General features: G+C 45.0%; 1 protein-coding gene across 2 annotated transcripts in view; it reads left to right on the top strand.

Annotated features, from left to right (window-relative positions):
• Positions 1 to 19,969, top strand: part of med25 (mediator complex subunit 25) — an 83,881-nt gene that overhangs the window by 21,484 nt on the left and 42,428 nt on the right. For both annotated transcript variants that reach the window (XM_063062545.1, XM_063062546.1), the window contains 6 exons: positions 363 to 461; positions 1,357 to 1,477; positions 4,702 to 4,858; positions 7,836 to 8,011; positions 13,152 to 13,260; positions 14,627 to 14,844. In XM_063062545.1, the coding sequence (XP_062918615.1) occupies positions 363 to 461; positions 1,357 to 1,477; positions 4,702 to 4,858; positions 7,836 to 8,011; positions 13,152 to 13,260; positions 14,627 to 14,844 (880 nt within the window). The remainder of the gene's footprint in view (positions 1 to 362; positions 462 to 1,356; positions 1,478 to 4,701; positions 4,859 to 7,835; positions 8,012 to 13,151; positions 13,261 to 14,626; positions 14,845 to 19,969) is intronic.

Genomic DNA, 19,969 nt, shown 5'->3' with positions numbered 1-19,969 from the left:
GTGGTGTTCATGGTCATGACGGATGTGTCTTTTTGAGGCACTGCCTTTTGAAAATATCCTTGATGCTGGGGAGACTGGTGCCCAGGTGAAGCTGTCTGTGAGTTTACAACCCTCTGCAGCTTTTTCCAATCCTGTGCAGTTGCCTCTCCATACCAGGCAGTGGTACAACCAGTGGAATCCTGTCCACTGTCGAAGTTTTATAGCATAGCCACTGTTGTGCAGTAGCAACTTCCAGCAGCCCGTCTGTGTATAGCGGCCACAAGTTAAACTGCACCTTGACACTGATTGAGGAAGTCTCCCCTGCTCTTGCAAATTGTGCCATGTTATTCCTCAAGGCTTATTAACATCTGCTTTGATCACAGATTCATGGGTGGTGGAGGGGAGAGCTGCAGCCTTATTGCGGAAGGACTCAGTACAGCACTGCAGCTATTTGATGACTTCAAGAAAATGCGAGAACAAATGTAAGAAATTTTTGTTTCAGTTTCATTAGTTTTGTTTGGAGCTAGAAGATTAAATTCGCTAATTTTTGTGCACGTAGCCAAAAGGATCAATACTTGTGTAGTAAAATGATTTGGGCAGCATGGTAGCGCAGTGGTTAGTGTAACGCTTTACTGCGCCGGCTGTAAGATCGAGCTTCAGTTCCCCGCACTGCCTGTATGGAGTTCGCACATTCTTCCCCCGTGACCGCACGGTTTTCCTCTCAGTGCTCTGGTTCCCTCCACATTCCAGTGACGCAAAGGTTAGGGTTAGTGAGGAGCTGTCACTGAAAGCATGGCGACACTTGCAGGCTGCCCCCAGCACGTCTTGGACTGTGTTGGTCATTGGAGCAATTGATGCGTTTCACTCTATGCTTCGCCATTTGCATACCGCAAGCTGCTACCAGAAGGAATGCGTTAACAATCAGAAGGCATACCTGATGTTGTGGTTTATTTTTTTTACACCTGTCAGTTAATAACTTTGCAAGTCATCAGAGTAATAATACAAAATCTTTTGTTTCTGAGAAAGTTGGTGGACAGTTTTAATCGCCCATACATTAAGAGTACGCTGCTGCTTTAATTTTTTATTTAGAGATGCGTCACAGGACAGGCCCTTCCAGCCCAACTAGCCTACTCCACCCAGTTACACCCATGTGACCAGTTCACCCGTGCATTTTCAGGATGAGGGAGGAAGCCGGAAGTACTCACACAGTCATGGGGAGAAAGTATAAACTCCTTATAGAAAGTGGTCAGAATTGAACCTAGGTCGCTGGCACTGTAAAGCGTTAACCCTAACCACTACGGTGTGACCCACCTATTGCTGATTCAGTCTGCAATGATTTAAAGGGCATTGATTTTAAAATTGCCTCTCCTGTTTCAGAGGGCAGACCCGCAAAATCTGTGTTCTGATCTGTAACTCTCCTCCATACCTCCTGCCAGCCGTGGAGAGCACCACGTATTCAGGCTTCACAACAGACAATCTGGTTCAGATGATCGGCGATGTAAGTATTCCCACCGTGCGAGTGAGCGGGTGAGCATGGACACTGGAGAGGTTGCAGCATGTGATCTAAATTGGGAAGGTGACCTTTTCATGGCTGTGCTGAATGTCGTGTTTACTGCATATGTCCCTGTTATTCGTGGCTCATACCCCGGTTGAGAACTTGGTTCTATGTTTTGATGCTAATGCTGCTTTAGTGAGGCATTCCTGGACAGACCCAACCCCACATTCTGTAGTGTGAGCTTTGATGTACAATTTCAAGTTTATTGTCGTCTAACTGTAAATGTATACAACCAACTGAACCAGCATTCCTCAGGACCACAGTACACCCACAGTACATATATCACACACAGCACATAAAACAAAATATTACCACAGATAAGCTAATAAAATTTAATTCAAAATTGCATGTGAAGTACGCAGCATAGGCAAACAGTAAACATCTCGCTGTCCTAGCGACACGACCTCAGTGGTGGCAGGGTACTCATTAGTTTCACAGCCGGAGGGAAGAAGCTGTTACCCAGTCTGGCAGTCCTAGTCGAGGTGCTCCTGTACCTCCTTCCTGATGGTAGTGGTAGGGATCCTCAGCAATGCTTTTTGAGCTCTCTTAGAAGATGGTGAGCAGTTTTGGGCCCCTTATCGAAGGAAGGGTGGATCCAGAGGAGGTTTATGAGAATGATCCAGGGACTAAAGGGTTCATGTATGAGGAGGGTTTGATGGCTCTGGGCCTGTACTCACTGTTTAGCTGAATAGGAGGGGATGTATATTGAAAGGCCTAGATAGAGTGGATGTGGAGACGGCGTTTCTTATCGTGGGGAAGTCTGGAACCAGAGGGAATAGCCTTGTAATAGAAGACGGTTCCTTCAGACAGAGATTAGGAGGAATTTTTATAGCCAGAAGATGCATCTGTGGAATTCATTGCCATAGATGGCTGTGGAGGTCAAGTCATCGGATATATTTAAAGTGAAGGTTGATGGATTCTTAATTAATAAGGGCGTCAAAGATTATGGGGAGAAGGTAGGCGGTTGAGGTTTAGAGGGGTAATAGCCATGAATAGCCATGATTGAATGGCAGAGCAGACCAAATGGGCCAAATGGCCGAATTCTGCTCCTATGTCTTACGATCTTAAAATATTTTGCAGACAAGAGACACACATCAAAGTTGCTGGTGAACGCAGCAGGCCAGGCAGCATCTCTAGGAAGAGGTACAGTCGACGTTTCGGGCTGAGACCCTTCGTCAGGACTGCTGCGTTCACCAGCAACTTTGATATGTGTTGCTTGAATTTCCAGCATCTGCAGAATTCCTCATGGTTGCAGACAAGAGGTTGGACGAGTATCATTTTCTAAAATATAGTGTCTAAGTTCAGGGAGGAAAATGTTGAACAAAGCTAAGGGAAGGAACAAAAATGAATTAATTTGTCTGTGCCAAAGCAGTGCATTGACTCTCAGCACTCTGGGATAAAAAGAGGAAGAGGGTCAGAGCTCTCATTGCCAGTTTTCCGAAGGAATCCATGTGGAAACATGCCAAGTCTGTCAAATATAAGGCAGGATTGAGTTTAGTCCTCTTTCCTTCCAGTGTAACATTGTCACTGAACACTCCTCTGTCCAACCAACTTCAGATTCTTCACTGCTGGCCTTTCTTCCACAAGGTCAGAGATGGGGATGTCTGCTAATCAGGTTACTCAGGTTGGAGGAGCAACACTTTAAATTCTTTTACTAGCGCTTCTTTCAGTTAGTCCTGACAAAGGGTCTCGGCCTGAGACGTCGACTGTACCTCTTCCTAGAGATGCTGCCTGGCCTGCTGTGTTCACCGGCGACTTTTATGTGTGTTACCTTAAATTCTGTCTTGGTAGCCTCCAACTTGATGGCATGAACATCAATTTGTCTAACATCTGGTAATTTCTCTCCCCCCCCACCCCCCTCCCCCCATTTTGGCTCCGTTCTCACCTGCCCATCGCCTCCCTCTGGTACCCTCCTCCTTCCCTTTCTTCCATGGTCCACTCTCTTCCCCTGTCAGAATCCTCCTTCAACCCTTTACCTTTTCCGCCTACTGCTTCCCAGCATCTTACTTCAGACCGCCCCACCTCCCATCTTCCCTCTCACCTGGTCTCACCTATCACCTGCCACCTTTTATTCCTCCCTCTCTTCCTACCTTTTTAATTCTGGCTTCTGTTGACTTCCTTTCTCGTGCTGATGAAGGATCTCAGCCCAAAATGTTGACTATTTATTTCCCTGAAATGACTGTGTTTATGTTGCTAATCCAGTTAAGTATTTGGTCGGTGGAGACACCCCCACCCCCAGGATGGTGATAGTGAGGTGCATACCAATTGCAATTTTATTGAATAGTCAAATTATGTGTTTTAGACTTTCTCTTGTTATGTGTGCAAGTATACTGTTCAAATATTAAGGAGATTTCCTCTCCCATTATGGGAGAAGGCAGGAGAATGAGATTGAGAGGGATAATAAATTAGCCATGATCGAATTGCGGAGTAGAGTCAATGGGCTGAATGGCCTTAACTCTACTCCTATGTTTTATGGTTATCAAACAAAACAAAAGCTTAAATCAAGGATAGATAAAAGCTAATTGTGGCAGTTGACCAAAGCATGGTTCACATCTTATAGCAGGAAATAATTAAGGTGGAAAGGTTTGAGTGAAGGGACTCTAGAACTCAGGGTCCAGGTACTCAACTGCTAGTGGAAGCAACATTTCTTCCCCATCTGATGTTTGGTCTGCCAACAACTGAACCTTTTGACCATGCATGTATGCTTTTATGTATTGAGTTGCTACCACATGATTGGTTGATTAAATATTTGTATTAACAGGCAGGTTTACAGGTGTACCTAATTAAGTGGCCACTGAGTGCGTATATCACCATATACTATCCTGGGATTCATTTTCTTGCAGGCATACACAATAAATCAAAGAAATGTAATACAATCAATGTAAAACTACACACAAGCAAAGACTGACAAGCAACAAATGTGCAAAAGGAGACAAATTGGGCAAATACAAAAACAAATAAACAACACTGAGAACATGAGTTATTAAGTCCTCGTAAAGTGAGTCCATAGGTTGAGAGCACGGCGTTCACTTTTACCTGTCATCTTGTTCATACTGGAAAAAATGGTGCAAGGGAATCCGTAACATGTGTGTATGGTTATATCTGTGTTTTCTCACCCCTTCCTCCCACCATCCTTTAATAACACGTTGCATTGTGCGATTGTGCAGAGAGGGATCCATTTCTCCGTGGTCTCCCCTCGTAAGCTGCCTGCCTTGAGAGTGCTTTTTGAAAAAGCAGCCTTGAGTGGTGTCATAGAGACTCAGCTAAAGGACTACAGCCAGGATCCTCGCCATATGATCATGATTCGGGGGATAGTACTTCCAGGTAAGGACCACCACTTCCACTGGCCACCTGTTACGCCGTAAGCTGTGAACCTCCGGGCATCAGCAATACTGAGCAATACAACAATTAACATGTTTCTGAGAAAACATCTCGAAGTGTTGTGTATTCAGTGTCATCAATAACTTGCTGTGCAAATAGCCCCTGGTGGGCAAAGGAAACATTTCAAAGATAACACGTGGATCCCGGATCCAGGTGCCCTCTATAGCCACCAATAGGCATCCCCTTAGAAAAGCATCATACTCGATTCAATTGATCACACTACTACAATTTAAAGGGACTCAGGGCTTTACTTTTTTCCTTTCTCCATCTTAAAATATTACTTTCCAGTGCCTCTCACAAATGCACCTTGATAGTGAGCATTGGCAGGTTATTCCGTCGCAGAGAATGGCAGCCGCTGCCTCACACTGACTTCATTAGACACTTCACTTGCATGTGTATTTCTCAGCAGAGGCTGCTGGAGAGTAATGATGATGATACTTCTTCAGACACCCCTTTAAAATGCTTTTGAGTTTATAGAGATAGGTCCTTTGCCTCTCTTGTTCGTGTCGAAGTGTTGTTATTATTTATGTAGAGATACAGTGCGGAACCAGGCCCCTCCAGCCCAAAGAGTCCTACTGACCAGCAGCCCAGCTGTTCAACATGAGCCTAATCACAAGACAGTTTACAATGACCAATTAACCTACTGATCGGCATTTAGACTCTGCGATGAAACCAGAACAGCCTGGAGGAAACCCACGCTGTCACCGGAGAACGTACAAACTCCTTACAGCCAGCGGCAGAACTGAGCTCCGAGCTCCGTCACTCTGAGCTGTAAGAAGCCATCACTACACAATAAGGGCTCTTCAGCCACAAAGTTGTGCCAACCATTTAACCCTTCCCTCCTACATACCCCTCCATTTTTCTATCATTCATATGCTTAAGGGTTTCTTGAATGCCCCAAATGTATCTGCCTCTGCCTCCACCCCTGTAGCACATTCCATACACCCACCACTCGAGGTAGGAAATAAATCTACCTCCGACATCTCCTCTATACTTTCTTCCAATCACCTTAAAATTATGGCTCCTCTGGCTGTCCACTTAGACTTCAGTGGTGCAAGAAAGTTTGTGAACCTTGTGAAATTTTCTCTGTTTCTGCATAAATATGACCAAAAATATGATCAGATTTTCATGCAAGTCCTAAAACTAGATAAAGAGAACCCAATTAAATAAATAACATTAAAAACATTATACTTGTCCATTTATTAAGAAAAAATAATTCAGTATTACATGTATTGGTTGGAAAAAGTATGCGAACCTCTGGGGTAATGCCGTCTGCAAAAGCTATTTGGAGTCAGGTGTTCCAATCAATGAGATGCGATTGGAGGTGTGAGTTGTAGAGCTGCCCTCCCGATTTTTAAAAAAAATGACACACAAAGTCAGGTTACTGACAGAGCCTGGTCTTCAACAACTTTGAGGGATCCATGGATTTGCACTCCAAGTTCCCTTTGTCCCTCCACACTGCTCTGAATCTTGCCAGTAACCCTGTATTCTGTCCTGAAGTTCGACCTTCATTTCACACTTTACTGTGTTGAACTCCATCTGCCATTTCTTAGCCCAGCTCTGCATCTTATCAATGTCCTGTTGTAGCTTACAATAACCTCCTACACTATCCACACCACCACCAACCTTCATGTCATCTGCAAACTTAGTAACCCACCCTTCCATTTCCTCATCCAAGTCATTTACTAAAATCACAAAGGGCAGGGGTCCCAGAATAGATTATCAGGCCACCAACCTCCAGACAGAAAATGCTCCAGTCTTCATGGCAAATACCAGGGAAATATTCATTTAGGACAGCTGGCCCCACGTGTAGAATACCCCTTTGGTCCTTAAGGAGACCCATTCTTTCCCTTTTGCTCCTAATTGTTTAGAATAATTAGAGATTCTCTTTAATCTTATTTATTCCTCATGAGACTCACTTGATTGTAGTCAGCGATACCTATAATATGCTTCCTTTTTTTTCCTTGATCAAATCTTCAATAACTTTTGTTATCCAAGTTTTCTTAATTCTGCAAACCATTCCTTTTACCCTACTGAACTTTTACGAACTGTTTTAAAAGAAAAATCCAACTTGTCAGATGTTGTTTTTCCTTCAACCATGTGCTTCTAGTCTGCTTTTGTCGTTCTCTGTTGCTCTTATTGAAACCAGCCTTCTGCCAGTTTAAGACTTCAGTTTGAAGACCAAACTTGTACCTTTCTCTGCTTAGACCATAATAAGACCATACGACAGGAGCATAAGGCCATTCAGCCCATCTGAGTCTTCTCCACCACTCCAGGGTTGATTTATTAACCCTCTCAACCTCATTGTCCTGCCTTCTCCCTGTAACCTTTGACATGTTTACTCATTAAGAACATAGCAACCTCCACTTTAAATATACCAAATGAAATGGCCCCCACAGCTGTCCATGACAATGAATTCCACAGTTTCAACCACCCCCTGGCTAAAGAAATTCCTCCTCATTTCTATTCTAAACAGACTTCCTTCTATTCTGAGGCTGTGCCCTCTGGTCCTAGTCTTCTCCACTATAGGAAACATCCTTTCCATGTCCATTGTATATAAACCTTTCAATATTCAATAGGTTTCAATGAGATTCCCCCCTCATTCTTCTAAACTCCTCCAAATACAAGTCCAACACCATCAAAAGCTCTTCAAATGTTTGCTGTTTCATTGCAGGATTGTTCTTGTGATTAACTTGAAACTTGCAAAAATATGGCCACTTAAGTTAGACAGACTTTCTGGGGCAAGTATTGTAATATTGTGGAGAAAGTGAACATAGCAGTTCATTGCACAGTCATGAACAACTGTGCCATCTCCACCAATAAGTCATTGGAAGTTTGTAACGTGCACATATTTTAAGAATGGAAGTGTTCTCTTTAGCTAATCATTGGTCCACATTGACTATTTTTTGTGCCCATTCAGGTGGAGGGACAGTAGCAACCAACACGGTGCCACAGAAGCCAGTCCCACCGCAGCCACAGTCATCAGTACAACAGCAGCCAAGTCTATTGTCCAGTCAGTCGCAGGCACCCCAACTGTCGCAATCACAACCACCATCTCAGCCCCAGGCAATCCCTTCCGTCTCACAGGCATATCAGGTAGATGCATGTAGCTGCCTTTTCATCTAACTCACTCAAACTTCTGCTGTTGGCTGGCTGAGACGAATGGCCTTTGCTACCTAATTTGAACTGTGATGCTGACGAGCTCTTTGACTTCTCAAAGTGCAGAGAAAATTTACAAAGATGTTGCTGGGACTTGAAGACCTGAGGTATCGGGAAAGGCTGAATAGAGTAGGACTTTATTCCCTGGAGCGTAAGAGAACGAGGGGAGATTTGATAAAGGTATACAAAGTTATAGGGTAAATGCAAGCATGCTTTTTCCACTGAAGTTTATGTGAGACTAGAACAAGAGGACATGGGTTAAGGATGAAAGATAAAATATTAAGAGGAACCTGAGAGGGTACTTTATTCAGAGGATGATGACAGTGTAGAATGAGCTGCCAACAGAAGTGGTGAATGCAGATTTGATCTCAATATTTGAGAGATTGATAGGGTGGATAATTAGGCTTATGGTATGCTTGGATTTATTAGTCAAGGCAATGAGTTCAAAAGTGAGGAAGTTATGTTGCATCTTTATAAAGCTCTAGTTAGGCTGCACTGGATTGTTGCATACAGTTCTGGTTATCCCATTGCAGGAACGATGTCGAGGTTTTGGAGAGGGTGCAGAAGAAGTTTACCAGGATGTTGTCTGGATTAGAGGGCATGTCCTATAACGAGTTTGGATAAACTTGGGTTGTTTTCTCTGGAGTGGAGAGGCTGAGGGGAGCTCTGATAGAGGATTATAAGATCGAGGGGGCATAGATAGAATTAGATGGACAATACCCTTTTCCAAAGGTTGCAATATCTAATACCAGAGGGCATGCATTTAAAGTGAGGGAGTGATTTCAAAGGAGGTCTGAAGAGTATGTTTTTTACACAGCTCGGTGGGTGCTTGGAATATGCTGCCTGAGGTGGTGGTGGTAGAGACAGACACGTGAGAATTTTAAGAGATGTTCAGATAGACTCATGAATGTGAGGAAAATGGAATGATATGGATATAGTGTAGGCAGAAGAGATTAGTTTGATTAGCCATTCAATTAACAATTTAATTGGTTCGGCATAACATTGTGGGCCAAAAGGCCCATTCCTGTGCTTTACTGTTCTGTGTTCCATGTTTTGATGCCCTCTGTCTTTCCATTAAGTGTTGCAGAACTACCTTGCGTCCTCACTGTTAGTCTCATCCGCTCAGTCCTCTGGAGCTGCCGTTGCATGCTAGGCCGGGCACGTCCCTGTGAGGCCAATTGGCTACCATCACTTGGTTTAGCCCGCCAGTTGAACTGGTGTACCAGCTTGTGGCATGAAAACAGCTACTGGAAGCCACAGGTGCCCCAGGATGGATACGACAAGCCCCTTTGCCAGAGGTACTACCCATCACTGGACACCACATACACCCCTGTAATTCCAGGCTGCTGAGGCCTCTGTCGGTCAGAGTTGACCATGGATATTGTGTCCTAGCTGTCTAGATACGCAAGCCTGGGCAGTAGGATATGGAGAGCAAGCTGTTGCCCATGTATCAAGCTCCCCCTCTCCACACAGCTTGTGAACCCAAAGGAACGGCAGTTTTGGTACCAATAGAGTCGCAGGAGTTGCCATTGGCATTGAACTCAGTGTAAGACTGTCTTAGGGCAGCGGTCCCCAACCACCGGGCCGCGGACCGGTAGCGGGCCGCAGAGCATGCGCTACTGGTCCGCGAGGAAGCGATATGATTTGGTCAGCTGCACCTTTCCTCATTCCCTGTCACGGCCACTGATCAACCATTACGCATGCGAGGTCATGACCTGCGCGTCATCCGTGCCAGGGCGGGAAGGCGATCAACTCCTCGAGCTTGCAAATGACGACGGGCTGAAAAGTATGTTTGACATAACATCTCTGTCGGCATTTTGGATCAAAGTCAAGGCTAAATATCCTGAGATAGCCATGAAAGCACTGAAAATATTGCTTTCATTTCCAACATTTTTCTGTGAAGCGGAGTTTTCTGCGATGAATGCAACGAAAGCTAAACTGCGGAATAGACTGGACATAAGGAACCCCCTTCGAGTATTGCTGTCTCCCGTCACCCCTCGATGGCACCGTGTTGTTGCAGGAAAACAAGCCCAGGGTTCCTGCTGATTCAGCGATATTGGTGTGTTGCAATGATTTTATATATTCATACGGGGAAAATATGTGCTGTGCGTTTAATATCCAAATACTATTTAAAATGTTATGATGCTATTGACTTATAAGTGACCTATATAACCATATAACAATTACAGCACGGAAACAGGCCATCTCGGCCCTTCTAGTCCGTGCCGAACGCTACTCTCACCTAGTCCCACCGACCTGCACTCAGCCCACAACCCTCCATTCCTTTCCTGTCCATATACCTATCCAAATTTTTCTTTAAATGATCATATCGAACCTGCTTCTGCCACTTCTACTGGAAGTTCGTTCAACACTTCAAACTCCCCTGATAATTGACTTATCATTATATCCATGTGTGGAAAATATGTGCTGTGTGTTTAATATTAAATTCGTTAGATAAACCCTTTTAGAAACAAAATTGAGTGTATTACCCACTTATCACCTATACTCCGGTAGTGATTAACACCCACCCCCACGAACAGAATCGCCAAAAAAGATTTGCTTTGGGGGGGGGGAGGAATCGGTAGGTCACGACGCGCATGCGCATTGGTGCCGCGCAAGGCTTCATGGTCATTGTAGTCTTTTGGGTAAACAACGCATTTGACTGCTACTCTTGTTCGTTGGCAACTCTACCCACCCCCCCGGTCGACCGGTCCGCAAGAATATTGTCAATATTAAACCAGTCCGCAGTGCAAAAAAGGTTGGGGACCCCTGTCTTAGGGACTCCAGCTCCGGATTTTTCCCTCAGGGTTTACTCCTGAAGCCTTCTCCATGAGTGGGTGTAGCTGCAAGGCAGCGGAGGTTTGAAATCAGAGTTTTCCTTCTCCTACATGAGCTGCCAACCACAGCTGATGAGCCCCATCTGCCCGAAGCGACTGGTTTTAAGGCGCCCATAACCTGCCTTTGCTCCTTCTCCTGTTAGTCGAAATGGTTGCACCGGACTTCATAGCTAAGCCACACGGAAAGGCCAGGAGCTGCATTTGGTTGTCAGAGGCTAATTGAGGCACACACCATTGGGAGCATTTATTTAATAGGCAGTGGGAGCTCATCCCCATTACCACCTCCAGCTATGACAGCCTTAAGAAACCATAAACAATAGATAATGATACTGTTGTGCAGTATGATTTTTTTTCCCTGGATTTCTTCCCAGTCATTTGAGATCAAAACTATTCATGGGCAAATTATGATGATGTGGCTTTCAGATTTAAATTTAAGTTCAAGTTTGCTGTCATTCAACCATGTACATGTATGGAGCTAAATGAAACAATGTTTCTCTGGGACCAAGGTGAAAAACGCAGTACATATATCACATACAGCACATAAAATAATATTAGCACAATAACATTAAAATGAAAGTATTCTGTAGATATACAAGTTGATTTAAAATTCATATAAAACATATAGTTAAGTACACAACAGTGCTACTGGTGCTGTCAAAGGAGGCTTGATTGAGGTATTCAAAGTTGAGGGGTACAGATACCGTAGATGCAAGCAGGCTTTTTCCACTGAGGTTGGGTGGGACTGCAACAAGAGGGCATGGGTTAAGGGTGAAAGGTGAAAACTTTAAGGGGAATATGAGGGGAATCTTCTTCACTCAGAGGATCGTGAGAATGTGGAACGAGCTGCCAGAACAAGTGGTGCATGCGAGTTTGATTTCAACATTTAAGTAAAGTTTGGGTAGGTACATGGATGGTAGGGGTATGGAGGGCTATGGTTCTGGTACACGTTGATGGGAGTAGGCAGCTTGAAAGGTTTCGGACTAGATGGTCAAAGGGCCTGTTTCTGTGCTGTAGTTTTCTGTGATTCTATAAATAATGTGTATGAGGTGTTCAGAAGTCCCATTGCCCGGGAGAAGAAGCTGTTATCCAGCCCAACAGTCCTTGCCCTGACACTGTGGTACAGTCTGCCTGGTGGTGACACTACGATTTTTTACCCCTTGCAGACACTAAGGCTGAGGGAGCATTCTGCAGCCAAGGGTGAGAGGTTTGCTTCGAGTGTAACAGCAGAGGTGCTGTCCTAAAGCATTGCAGTGCCCTGGAGGACTTGCCTTTAAACCATAAAACAAATGAGCAGAATTTCACCCTATGCTTTGACGTACATGTGATAAATAAATCTGGTCCTGTTAAAGACCTCCAGAAAACTGTGAGCTGTTTCCTCATTGAAATCATTGTGACTGGATCCCCATGTTGACAAAGTGCTCCTGTTGTAAACTCGTATTGGTTTGCACAATCTTGTATTTTAATGTTTAATTTGTTTACTAAGAATCATTATGAACCGTGATGCTGCAAATCCATGTCTTATAGAAGAGGGGTTAACTCAGTGGCCACTTATTAGGTACACCTGCTTGTTAATGCAGTTATCTAATCAGCCAATGGTGACAGTAACTCGTCTGCATCCTTTTATGCATTAGGGTTAAGATGTTCAGTCGTTCTTCAGACCAAACATCAGAATGGGGAAGAAGTGTGATCGAAATGACTTTGACTGTGAAGTTATTATTGGTGCCAGGTGGGGTGGTTTGAGTATCTCAAAAACTGCTGATCTCCTGGGATTTTCATGCACAACAGTCTGTAGAGTTTACAGAGAAAAACAAAACACATCCAGTGAGCGGTGGCTCTGTAGGCGAAAATGTCTTGTTATGAGAAAGGTCAGAAGAAAATGGCCAGACTGGTTCAAGCTGACTCAGGTAACCATGCAATAGAACAGTGATGTGCAGAAGAGCATCTCTGAATGCACAGCACATTGAACCTTGAAGTGGATAGGCTACAACAGCAGAGACCACACTGGGTTCCACACTTGTACCTTAAAAAGTGGCCACTGAGTTATGTGAAGTCCTGATGAAGGGTCTCGGTCCAAAATGTCGACTCTTTTCCCTTTCCATGGTTGCTGCCTGACCTGCTCAGTTTATTCATTCTGCATTTGTTACTCTGGATCTGTGTTTATAAATTAGTTTTGGGGTTTTACTACATCAGTGTTAATTGTGGAATCCGTCTCTCACTTTTAACTCCTCTCTTGTCTGCAGGGGCCCGCAGCATCAGGCTCCCTTGCTGGTGCTCAGGCTGCAGCTCAGATTGCCTTGGAAACAGCGACCAATCAAGCGAAAGCAGCTGTGGTCCCATCAACCAATCGATGTAAGAGCAAAACGCCGAAAATTCTGTGACTAGATCATAAACTAGGCTGTGTGATTTTGTGCACTCTCCTGTCAGCCCAAGAGCAGGAGAGTAAAACTTCACTTAGCTGGCACCATCGGGATTTGGTGCCGAACTGGCAGATGTTCTCGACTGCTGGATGTTAGGGGCAGCATGGTAACATAGTGGTTAGTGCAATCACTTTACAGCGTAGGCGATCGCTGATTGGGGTTCAATTCTTGCCACTGTCTGTATGTTCTCCTGTAACCACGTGGGTGCTCCATTTTCCTCCCACATTCCAATGACGTACAGTCAAATTGTGGGCATGTTATGTTTGCACTGGAAGTGTGGTGATACAGCACACCTTCGCTGATTTGATTTGACTCAAAATGATACATTTGACTGTTTCGATATACAGGTGACATAAAGCTAATCTTTATCTTAACAATACAGTTCGCCTTTCATCTTGGTTTTTTAGATGTTGCACAGTATAGTAAAGTAGCAAATTTCTCACTGAATTTAAGTTTCTAGGGAACAGGGCTCCAATAGGTTTAAAGGGAGTATGGTACTATTACAATATCTGATGTAAAGTGTAAAATGTTCACTTGATCTAACGGGCACGTTGTAATTCGAGCCTGTACCCTGTGATTTGGAGATGCTATTGAGTCTGCATTCAGTGAGGGCATCGCTACCCTGAAATAAGTGGAGGGGGAAAGTTGGGAATCAAGGAAATATCATCAAGCAATTCTTAATCACTGTTTGGTAACTGGGATGAAATCACAAAGCTGAAGCCATTTGATGGGAAAGGTCGACGTGGCAGAATCAATTGCCGTTTCAGTTTCATAAGTGTCTTTTGAAGGCTTTGTGAAGAGTTAGTACAGTGGTTAGTTAAGTGACAGAGTTTTACTTGGATAGTATTACGTGTACAGCCATGTCTTGCACACTTCAGCCTTAGCCAGGTATGGCCATGGGAGAAGTATTTGAAGCCAGTGTGTATGGAATTTTACTCTAGTTGCCTTTAGGAGAAGAAAATTGTTTTAGGGATACAGTATATTCTTGCTGCTGTGTCACAGGCAAAACAAAGTGTAAAAGCAGATTCACACAAAATGCCGGAGGAACTCAGCAGGCTAGGCAGCGTCTATGGAAAAGTGCAAATGGTCGACATTTCGGGCTGAGACTCTTCAAATTGATGAAGGATCTCGGCCCAAAACATCGACTGTTTGCACTTTCCTACAGATGCTGCCTGGTCTGCTGAGTTCCTCCAGCAGTTTGAACGTGTTGCCTGGATTTTCAGCGCCTGTAGACTTGATCAAGTTTGTAGAAGTGGATTCCCTGCTCACCCGTTGGTTGTCTCTTTGCTGCCCCACAGTTCCTGCAGTCAACCAGATACCCCCTGTGTCGGGTGTCGGAGCGATGTTCAGCCAGGCTACTTCGCAGACATTAGCGTCCACCCCTGTGGCCAGTATGGCCAAAGTCATCCCATCTACAGCGTCTATGATGACTGCGGCAGCAGCACAGTCGAGCCTGGTATCCACGGTCACCACGGGAGTTCCACAGGCTACACAACAGGCCAGCCAGCAGTCCTTGGTGGGTAAAACCATAACACTCTTATTTTTGAATTTGCAAAATATACTTAATTCACAGAGGCAGATTGCAGAGTAAGTTTATTATCAAAGTACATATGTCACCTTTTATTGCCTTGAGATTAATTTTTTTCACTGTCATTTACATAAAAATACAGATTTTAAGAAAAACTATAAATAACAAAGACTGACGGACAACGACTATGCAAATAAAAAATGTAAATAAGTAATACTGAGAACTTATGTTGTAGAGTCCTTGAAAGTGAGTCAATAGTTCAAGAGGTACATTTAATGTCAGGGAAATGAATACAATATGCATCCTGAAATTCGTTTTCTTCACAAACATCCACGAAAACAGGGGAGTGCCCAAAAAGTGAATGACAGTTAAATGTTAGAATCCCAAAGCCTCCCCCCCACACACAAGCAGCAGCAAAGCAACGACCCACCCCCGCCCCCACCAGCAAAAAAGCATCAGCGCCCTCCACCAAGCACTCAAGTATGCAACAAGCAACAATAGAGGAACAGACTTGCAGTACCTCAAAGATCACTCATTCACCCGGTAATTCGACATGCCATAGACTCTTTCTCTCCCTAATAAGGGAAATTGAGGTGTTCCCATTTCATAGCCAGAGGGGAGACATAACAAACAACTCACTGATTTACAATGTTAGAAGTCTGTTGCGTCACCTTTCTCGAACTCTGCGCCCGGAGAGTCGCCCCCCAAAAGGCGCAGCTCCCCTGGCATCTCACCCGCTGCTGCTGATGTTCCGTGTTCTCCCTTGATGCTTCAGTCAGGGGCACGTCTCCAGAGCCACAAAATTCCAGAACCCTGAAGGCATGCTTGTTTTCCAGGCTACATCCTTGGGATATCAGAAAGTAACCAATAGAAGGCAGAGAGTTGGTATAAGTGGGTGTTTCTCTGGTTGGCAGTCGGTGGTGAGTGGGGTGCCGCAGGGGTCGATGCTGGGCCCGCAGCTGTTTACCATTTACATTGATGATTTGGAAGAGGGGACTGAGTGTAGCACAGCAAAATTTGCTGATGACACTAAACTAAGTGGAAAAGTAAATTGTACAGGGGATGTGGAGAGTCTGCAGAGGGATATAGGTAGGTTTAGTGAGTGGGTCTGGCAGATGGAATACAACGTTGGTAAATGCAAGATCATCCACTTTGGAAGGAATAATAGCAGAGCAGATTATTATTTAAGTAGTGAAAGATTGCAGCATGCTGTTGTGCAGCAGGAAAGTGAGACTAGAACTCGGGGACATTGCCTCAAGATTCAATGGAGAGGATTTAGGACGGAGATGAGGAGAAACTGTTTTTCTCAGAGAGTGGTGAATGCGTGGAATTCTCTGCCCAGGGAAGTAGTTGAGGCTTCTTCACTAAATATATTTAAGATACAGTTAGAGAGATTTTTACATGAAGAAGAAGAAAGCTCTTAACTCCAAGTGGAGTCATTGGGACGCCGTCATGACGGAGTTTTTTTTTAGCAGGCTTTCTTATTTTTGCAAGGCCGAGTTGCTAGCTTGACGGTCAACCCAGCACAGATGGAAAGTGTGCAAGGGAGCCGGCTGGATTTGAACTCGGGAGCCTTCGCTCCGAAGTCCGGCGCTGATGCCACTACACCACCAGCCGGCTGAGATTTTTACATAGTAAGGGAATTAAGGGTTATGGGGAAAAGGCGGGTAGATGGAGCTGAGTTTACGGACAGATCAGCCACGATCGTATTGAATGGTGGGGCAGGCTCAATGGGCCGGATGGCCTACTCCTGCTCCTATTTCTTATGTTCTTATATTATTTTGGCCTGGATGATGCTGGTCCTAGATGGATGCTGTTTCCTTGTGGCAGCAGTCCTTGTAGACATGGTAATTATTGGATGTCTTTACTAATTCTTTATATCATCAAATCAGCATATTACAATACAGCAATGAAGCTTGCATTTCACCCTTAAACATTATACCTATGAAGTGCTTAAGAGGCTCACGCAGGAGCTTTGGCTGTGGTCCTACTGCGTAGAGCCTTTAAGGTGGTTCCATCGAGCTTCAGTGTGTCCCTCGACCTGTACTCCTGCATCCTGGACTGTACCGGTCAGCGACACTCACTGGAAAATGCTTTCTTAGACCAGAATAGTAACAAGTTCAAAGTAAATTTATTAACATATGTGTCACCATACACAACCTCAGATTCATGTTCTTGCAGGCACACTCAATAAATCCAATAACCATAAGAGAATCAATGCACCAGCTTGAGAGTTCGACCATTGTGCAAAAGACAACAAGTTGTGCAAATGCAAAAAGACAAAAAAGGAGATAATAAATAAATATCAGGAACATGAGATGAAGAGTCTTTGAAAGTGAGGCCTTAGGTTGTGAGAACGGTTCAGCGATGTGGTGAGTGAAATTATTCCCCCAGTTCAAGAGCCTGGTGGTTGAAGCTCTTGAACCTGGTGGTGTGGGACCTGAGGCTCCTGTATCTTCTTCCTAAGGACAGCAACGAGAAGAAAACATGTCATGGGTGACGAGGTTCACTGACGATGGATGCTGCTTTTCTGTGACAGTGCTTCATATAGACGTGCTCAGTGGTGGAAAGGGCTTTACCGGTGATGGACTGGCCCATATCCACCACTTTTGGTAGGGTTTACCATTCAAGGGCATTGGTGTTTCTACAGACATCCCACCCTGCAGAAACTCATTTCAGGGAGGTAGCACCCCCGCCCCCCTGCAACCCCATCTACCCCCCCCCCGCCCTCGTCGACCTCCAAGGGTGTATGTAATACTTTGTTTCGTGATTTTGTCTAATCTGTAAACCAAGTTGGGTATATGCAGAAAATGTGACATTAAAATATGTACTCATATTATCATGTTTATTCTATTACAACTTTAAGCAAGTCTACAGGGAGTTTGGTCTCATCACGTAGGACATCAATAGCGTAGCTCCTTAGCAGCCAGCCAGCTAGTTTAAATAACGTTAGCTATGCTAATGAATGAATGACACCTGTTAAACTCACCTCAACATGTCCTTTACACTTTAACCCACCATGGGCAATAGAAAAGTCACTGTTGCAAACAGTGCAGCGAGCATCACTGTCATTATTTTTGAGGTCGACTGTAAAGCCCGCCCACAGAGAAAACTGATAGGTCTACTTAGCAGGGGTCCGCAATCGTTTTTGCACAGTAGACTGGTTTAATATTGACAATATTCTGGCTGACCAGGGGCGGGGGTGTTAATCACAACCAGAATATAGGTGGTAAGTCAATCGCATCATAACATTTTAAGTAACATTTGGATATTAAACACAGAGCGCATATTTTCCTCGTATGAACATATAAAATCATTGCAACACACCAATATCGCTGAATCAGTGGGAGCCCGGGGCTTGTCTTCCTGCAACAACACGGTCCTATCGAGGGGTGATGGGAGACAGCGATAGTCGAAGGGGGTTCCTTATGTCCAGTCTAATCCGCAATTTAGTTTTCGTTGCACTCATTGCAGAAAACCCCGCTTCACAGAGATACGTTGGAAATGGAAGCAACGTTTTCAGTGCTTCCGTGGCTATCTCAGGATATTCAGCCTTGACTTTGATCCAGAATGCCGGCAGAGATGTTATGTCAAACATACTTTTCAGCCCACCGTCATTTGCAAGCTCGAGGAGTTGATCTTTTTCCCGCGCTGATATGGATAATTCACTGGGGACATTCACAAATGGGTCACAGACCCATTCCTTTGAATGTCTTGGGTCACTGATGACCTCGCCTGTGTTAAAATTCAACAGTGCGTGACAGAGAATGAGGAAAGGTGCAGCTGACTCATATCGTTTCATATCGCCAAATCATATTGTTTCCTCACGGCCCGGTGGTTGGGGACCACCCTTAGCACGAAGAGAGACCAATCAGGATGCCTGCTCTCCCTCTTGCAACCAAAAAAATCTATTTCCAGGATATTGTATATAGTTTCCGGGCGCCAAGGAGCCACTATCAATATGCGCAACACACATCAAAGTTGCTGGTGAACGCAGCAGGCCAGGCAGCATCTCTAGGAAGAGGTACAGTCGACGTTTCAGGCCGAGACCCTTCGTCAGGACTAACTGAAGGAAGAGTGAGTAAGGGATTTGAAAGTTGGAGGGGGAGGGGGAGATCCAAAATGATAGGAGAAGACAGGAGGGGGAGGGATAGAGCCAAGAGCTGGACAGGTGATAGGCAAAAGGGATATGAGAGGATCATGGGACAGGAGGTCCGGGAAGAAAGACAAGGGGGGGAACCCAGAGGATGGGCAAGAGGTATATTCAGAGGGACAGAGGGAGAAAAAGGAGAGTGAGAGAAAGAATGTGTGCATAAAAATAAGTAACAGATGGGGTACGAGGGGGAGTTGGGGCCTTAGCGGAAGTTAGAGAAGTCGATGTTCATACCATCAGGTTGGAGGCTACCCAGACGGAATATAAGGTGTTGTTCCTTCAACCTGAGTGTGGCTTCATCTTTACAGTAGAGGAGGCCGTGGATAGACATGTCAGAATGGGAATGGGATGTGGAATTAAAATGTGTGGCCACTGGGAGATCCTGCTTTCTCCGGCGGACAGAGCATAGATGTTCAGCAAAGCGGTCTCCCAGTCTGCGTCAGGTCTCGCCAATATATAAAAGGCCACATCGGGAGCACCGGACGCAGTATATCACCCCAGTCGACTCACAGGTGAAGTGTTGCCTCACCTGGAAGGACTGTTTGGGGCCCTGAATGGTGGTAAGGGAGGAAGTGTAAGGGCATGTGTAGCACTTGTTCCGCTTACACGGATAAGTGCCAGGAGGGAGATCAGTGGGGAGGGATGGGGGGGATGAATGGACAAGGGAGTTGCGTAGGGAGCGATCCCTGCGGAATGCAGAGTGGGGGGGGGAGGGAAAGATGTGCTTAGTGGTGTGATCCTGTTGGAGGTGGCGGAAGTTACGGAGAATAATATGTTGGACCCGGAGGCTGGTGGGGTGGTAGGTGAGGACCAGGGGAACCCTATTCCTAGTGGGGTGGCGGGAGGATGGAGTGAGAGCAGATGTAAGTGAAATGGGGGAGATGCGTTTAAGAGCAGAGTTGATAGTGGAGGAAGGGAAGCCCCTTTCTTTAAAAAAGGAAGACATCTCCCTCGTCCTAG

Source organism: Mobula hypostoma, chromosome 11, assembly GCF_963921235.1.
Source record: "Mobula hypostoma chromosome 11, sMobHyp1.1, whole genome shotgun sequence".
Taxonomy (NCBI): domain Eukaryota; kingdom Metazoa; phylum Chordata; class Chondrichthyes; order Myliobatiformes; family Myliobatidae; genus Mobula; species Mobula hypostoma.
The sequence above is the reverse complement of the archived record's forward strand: the minus strand, read 5'-3'. Positions and strand labels throughout refer to the sequence as shown.